Raw genomic sequence first — 6,000 nt, 5'->3', positions numbered from 1 at the left:
TGCCACAGCTCTTGTGAAGCACAAAGTGTGAGGCTGTGGCTCCAGGATGGAGTGTTTCTCCCTCTGCCTTTAAGAGAACACAGGGGTCATAGCAGTGTGCCGACGTGTACCTTGCTGGGGCTGCCAGGGGAATGCAGGCTCATGGGGAGGATTGAGGGGACAGAGATGTGTGTGTACTGATTAGTGTGCCATAGACTACAGCACAGCAGAGGCAAAGAATGCCATCTAAGCTCTTGTTGCTCGGAGTGTCCGAGGATCATCACCATCCAGGTCACCCAGCTTATTAGAAATGCACAACCTCATGCCTCACCCCAGACCACAAATCAGAACCTGCATTTGAACCACATTCCTAGGTGACTCCCAGGCACATTAGAATTCAAGAAGCTCTGCTGCTTTTACCTGCACTCGAGGCCTCAGCCTTCAGACCACTCCAGGAAAACTTCTTTTCACATCCCGACGCCCCCACCCGACACTCTGTCACCTGGATCTTGCCCATTTCCTCCCTGGCATGTCCCTTAGTCCCTTAGGTCTGCACATCTGTGCTTCCTCATTGGCCAGCTCTAGCACAGATCACTGTGTTCATCTTGGCAGTCCCAAGTCCTTGCACACTACCTGCCTGAGAGGAGGCTCCAAGCTGAAGGCTTCTCGAGTCAGTGGACGAATGGATACATGATCTACATGGCAGAAATAAAAGCCTGAAGTTTGCAGAAGGTTAGGTGTTTATTTGCACTGCTTTTTAGACGATCTACCAGGTTAAAAAAAAATACACAGACTCTTTTGAAGGCATAGATTTTAGATATCAACCTCAGACTGTGGTATTTGGGATTTCCAGAGCATGTCGTTGAGGCACTTTTGTACCCAGAGGCACATGGAATTTACCAGGCTGTGGGGATGATGTGCTCTCGGGTTGCTGCTGCCAGTAGCCTGGTGAGGTAGGGAAGACAGCAGTGGATGCAGTCAGGGCCCAGTACACAGCCTGCCTGCCTTTCGTGTGCTGATTGTCCAGCAGGTGGCACCTGTTCCCTCCTGCCACCCACCTTAGAATTGCTTCCCTCTTGATAAGCACCTTCAGCCAGAGGTGGGTGGGAAGGGGAGGACGTGCACTGGGTTCTGCTCTGTGCCAGCATCTTTGGTATAAGGGGCCATTCCCTGGCCCAGGGCAGGCAGCCAGTACCCACTGGGGTTGGGGATCATTGGTGGGTCTCCATTGCCCATGCTCTCCCTGCCTCTCATTAGTAGGGAATCGATGGGCCCTTGTTATGCCAAGGCAATGCTAAAATATCTGCTTTACCTGCCTCCTTCTCAGCAAGGCTGTCTGTGGGCCACAGCTGATGCTCCATCAGTGCCAATTTATGAGACAAGTTTCTGCTGCTCAGCTTTGGCACGGCAGATGGAAAATACCTGCAGGAAGAGCTTCCCCGGCATGGCCTTCCCTGCATCAGTCATGTGCCTAATGAGCTATCCTTGCAGTGGGCTTTTCTCCCTCTTTTCACTGAAGAACCCTCATGTGCTGCATAGACATGAGCTCATGAACCTCCCTGGGGGGCAGGGGCAGCCTCATCTGTGACACTCTCTCTGGGCAGCCTTCACCAGCCCTACTCTCTTCCTTCCATCAGAAGATGCCTTCGGGCCTAGGAGACTCATCAAGACCTCACCCTCTTTGTCTTCAAAGATGCTTTTTTAGTAGCAGAACACCCTGGTTCTGCAGAGGGTTGGGGGCTCAGCCAAGAACACCTGTTTCTTCACAGGGGAAGTAAGCTAGAGTCAGGAGGAAGCAGCAAGGATGGTCGGTGACTGGAGGACAGACGTCCTGTGGCCCCGGCGGTGCTCTTCCCTCTTGTGCTTTGGGGCAGCAGCATTTTAGGTTTGTAGCTTTGGTGGAAAAGTCGCTCCCCACTGTTTTGAAGTGTAATGCTCCATGAGGAGGAAGTTGGAGCCGGTGTGATTTTCTGGGTCCTGTGCCAGAGGACATTTGGAGTCCCCAATATTTTTCCTCAGGACTGACTTAATGAAGACAATCCTTCAGCCCAGGCAGGGCTCCACTCTGACGCCCACAGAGCTTTACTCCCTAGAGTGTTTTCTCTCGCTGTCCCCCATGGGCTGATTTCTAAAGGGTCTGCTGTAGGCCTTCCTGGGAGTTGTTCAAGCTAAAGATGGAAAGGGTGAGAAGGCACAGTGGTTTAAAGGATGCTCATCACCAGGTTAAAGGAGGGAAGGAAATGACACTTGTTCTCAAGCCAGGTTCACTAATGGCTCTGGTAAGGAGGTGACTTCACTCTCCCAGGAGGATCCATTTGCAGGCTCCATGGTGACTTCTGACTTTCAGGGAAAATGTCTCCCCAACTCAGCAAGGATGAGGTGGAGCAACTTCAGCCCAATCCCTCCATCCTCCCACCATCGGGTGAAGGACCAGGCACAGACTCCAGGCCAACTGCCTGATTCTGCTCCTCCCCAGGCCTCCTGCTGCTGCCCCAGGTGGAGGGAAGAGACCAGCCCCTGCTCACATGCTCCGGGGCTGGCTCTGGGCAGAGCTGTTGCCTTCCCTCCCCCTTAGAGCCCCAGCTCTGCAAGAGCCTTGGGGAAGTAGCAAAAGGGAAGTTGTGGGGATGGGGTGGGCAGGGATAAATCGAACCCACCACAGCACAAGCCTCTTCTGTACAAAAAGTGTGTGTATATCTCTGCAAATGTCACAATAGCATGATCTGCTCTTCTCTTAACATACGGCACTTGCTTTTAAATCTACAAGTTGAAATCTCAGAGACCCAACTTTTTAGCTAGCTATGTATAATTGCAAATCCTGTTATATATGTGGAATATATGTAAATACATATACACATATGTGTGTATATCATTCTGAATAGTACTGCATACATTTGAGTCCCAGGAATTTGGACTTCAAACCTCCTATTTGCACACAGTTATACCGCTCTGCACCACCAAGAAAAGAAAACCTAACAGGCTCAGGGCACCTTCCCTCGTGTGCCTGGTGTCCAGAGCCCAGGGCAGGCACCTCATACGTGGCTCGTCTTCTCGGCCAGGGAGTGGTCTGTGGGCAGCGTGAACCTGATGGCACCGTCCCTCTCCCAGCCTCTCCGGATCCTGGCGAGTCTGCGGCTGATGCAGGGCAGGAGAAACAGGGTTTTGGCCAGGATGACGACGCAGGGCACCAGCAGCGTGAGCGTGAAGGTGGGAGGCAGGTAGAACTTGTAGCGGCTCTCCTCGAAGGCGCGGGTCCAGCCATAGGTGAGCGTGTGCAGTGTGCTCAGCACCAGGGCCACAAAGCCCAGCGAGGACTATGGAGGGAAAAAAAGGCTGGAGTGAGGGCGAGGGGATGACAGATGCAGTGATCCTGCCAACGACTCATCTGCTGGCCTGGGAGAGGGGAAGGAGGGAGGCTTTAGTACTCACCGCTATGGGTTGGAACCTCAGTCCTATCACTCTCTTAGTGTGATCTTAGGATAACTCTCAACTTTCTGTGCCTCAGCTTCCGCAGCAGGAAAATGGGAATAATGCTTCTATGCTGAAGGTGTCTAAGGACTGACCAATTCACACGGATTCCGTACAGTAACTATATGACCATGCTTTTTCCTTAACTTTGTTATTTGTTATCTCTGGAGGCTGCTGGATGATTTCAGATGGAATTAAGTTCAAAGAAGTTTAAAAAGCATTTAAGGCCTGCTGCAGTGGCTCTCACCTGTAATCCCAACACTTTGGGAGGCCTAAGTGGGTGGACTGCTTGAGCCCAGGGGTTCGAGACCAGCCTGGGCAACATAGTGAGACCCTATTTCTACAAAAAATACAAAAAAATTAGCCAGGCTATGGCAGCATGTGCTTGTTGTCCCAGCTACTTGGGAGGCTGAGATGGGAGGATCACTTGAGCCCAAGAGGTCAAAGCTGCAGTGAGCCAAGATTGTGCCACTGCACTACTGCACTCCAGCCTGGGTGACAGAGCAAGACCCTGTCTCTAAATATATATAAACATATACATGTATGTGTGTGTGTGTGTATATATATATATAAATTTTACTAGTTATGTGTGTATTTTAATGTATATTAGAGGAACAAGTGTCTGCTTGCATACCAAAATCATAATTTCACAGATAACATTTGGCCTAAGTTAAGATAAAAAGTGGATTGATTTTAAATTAGCTTGAAGATAAATGGAGAGTAAATAATTTACAGATGGCATGTGGATTTGGCACCAGTAGTGAAGGGGACTCATGGGGCCTGTGGTCTGGGTGACCTGGCACCATATAGAAAGCCCCAGAACACCACACAGATGCCCTGTGTGCATGCCAGACCTTCACCTCCCACCCCACACTGGGTTATAAACATCCCGGGTGGAAACCCCGCTGGGCCTACTCTTCCATCTGGAGGAGATTAGTGACTATGGGGAGAAGAGACCATCCAACTCCAAATGGAAATGGTCCCGGCCATTTTACAGTGGAGCTTCGCACCCCTTGAACCATGTGTGGGCTTTTGTGGGTCACTTCCAGCCAAGAGTGGCTGATCCACCACCCAAAGCATGACTTTCTGTAGGAGCTGCAATGTGAAAATGGCTGGGAAGTGCTGCTCTATGACTCCAGCCTCTTGGCATGTACGAGTTCTCATGGACACGAAGGAAGAGATCTACTGTTGGTGCTGGTTCAACTGATATGAACCCTGGGCAGGCCACTTAATCAACTTCAGTGGGAGATAAGTAATTTCCAAAGCCGAAGTCAGAGGGGGAAGCGTTGAGTAGGTGCAGTAGCCTCCATCTAGTCCCCTAGACAGGGCAGGCAGTGACACAGCAGAGGGCCTGAGAGCGAGGGAGTAGTGGCACAGGGGTGCTCTGACTGAATTCTGCGAGCACTGGGGAGCCACTGAGAGCTTTGGAGCAGGAGAGACCTCCCATGTCTATTACACAGGGATGGAAATGGCAGTGACCCATCAAGCAATGAACACATACGCATTTTCTCCAAGGAGACATTGCGAGGGTGTAATTTAAGAGTGGCGGCACACTGAGACCTCTGGGTGGTCTGCATGGACTGGGCCTCCTGGATTCCCTTCTAGCCCAGCTTGTCAATGGCATCAATCCAGAGCCTCAGCTGACAGACGCTTCTCATTTGCACTCCCCTCAGAAGTGTTTCTAAGTGGGTCTGATTCCACATTGGGCCCCGTTCTTGCTACTCCCTGGTGTGTGTGTGTGTGTGTGTGTGTGTGTGTGTGTCCCTTCGTTTGCACCTGCTTCAGGACAGACACCAGGACAGTGAACGTCAGTGAGTGAAAGAACATGGTGTGGGAGAATTGCTTGTAATGCTTTTGCTAAAGATAATAATAAACATTTTCCAGTGGCTGCACACTACAGTTTCACACACAGGTTCTCACGTTCAACATTCTTGGGCCCAGGTAAAATAACCAAATAAAACCTTCTCTGTCCTTCCTTACCCTCTCTGGTTCTTCTTGGCTTTGTGTCCACTTCCGGAATCTTCTTGGCCCGGTCTTTAACAACTTCTGGCTCACCACGAAGAGTGAGGATGCCACGATTGGCTTTGTGCTGTCACCCACAGTGAATTCCTATCATTTTAAAGTGGTCACCTCCCAAAGAGAAGCCTCCTTGACTGTCATGTCAGTTGCATGTAAGCAAATCCTTGCCGCTTCCAGAAGTGTCTGTCAAGAATTCCAAATTCCCTGCAACTTCTGAGCCACCCCAACTTTTCTAAATTCTAATCTCTTGGTGTGGAAGACTGTGGTTAAAAAGATCCCCAGCACTGACCATCAAGAATAAGTCTTGGCTGGGTGCGGTGGCTCATGCCTGTAATCCCAGCACTTTGGGAGGCTGAGGCGGGCGGATCACCTGAGATTGGGAGTTCAAGACCAGCCTGACCAACAGGGAGAAACCCTGTCTCTACTAAAAATACAAAATTAGCCAGGTGTGGTGGCGCATGCCTGTAATCCCAGCTACTCTCTTGAACCCAGGAGGTGGATGTTGCAGTGAGCCAAAATCACGCCGTTGGCACT

At 50.7% G+C, this 6,000-nt stretch overlaps 1 protein-coding gene across 1 annotated transcript in view; it reads right to left on the bottom strand.

The window, feature by feature from the left end:
* Window positions 1–701: 701 nt before the first annotated feature.
* Window positions 702–6,000, bottom strand: part of STEAP3 (STEAP3 metalloreductase) — a 41,778-nt gene continuing 36,479 nt past the window's right edge. Inside the window, exon 5 of the mRNA XM_032145773.2 lies at window positions 702–3,293. Within this exon, the coding sequence (XP_032001664.1) occupies window positions 3,012–3,293 (282 nt within the window). The 3' untranslated portion in view covers window positions 702–3,011. The remainder of the gene's footprint in view (window positions 3,294–6,000) is intronic.

Source organism: Hylobates moloch, unplaced genomic scaffold, assembly GCF_009828535.3.
Source record: "Hylobates moloch isolate HMO894 unplaced genomic scaffold, HMol_V3 SCAFFOLD_24, whole genome shotgun sequence".
NCBI classification, from domain to species: Eukaryota; Metazoa; Chordata; class Mammalia; order Primates; family Hylobatidae; genus Hylobates; species Hylobates moloch.
Note: the sequence above shows the minus strand (reverse complement) of the source record. Positions and strands in the feature narration are given on the sequence as shown.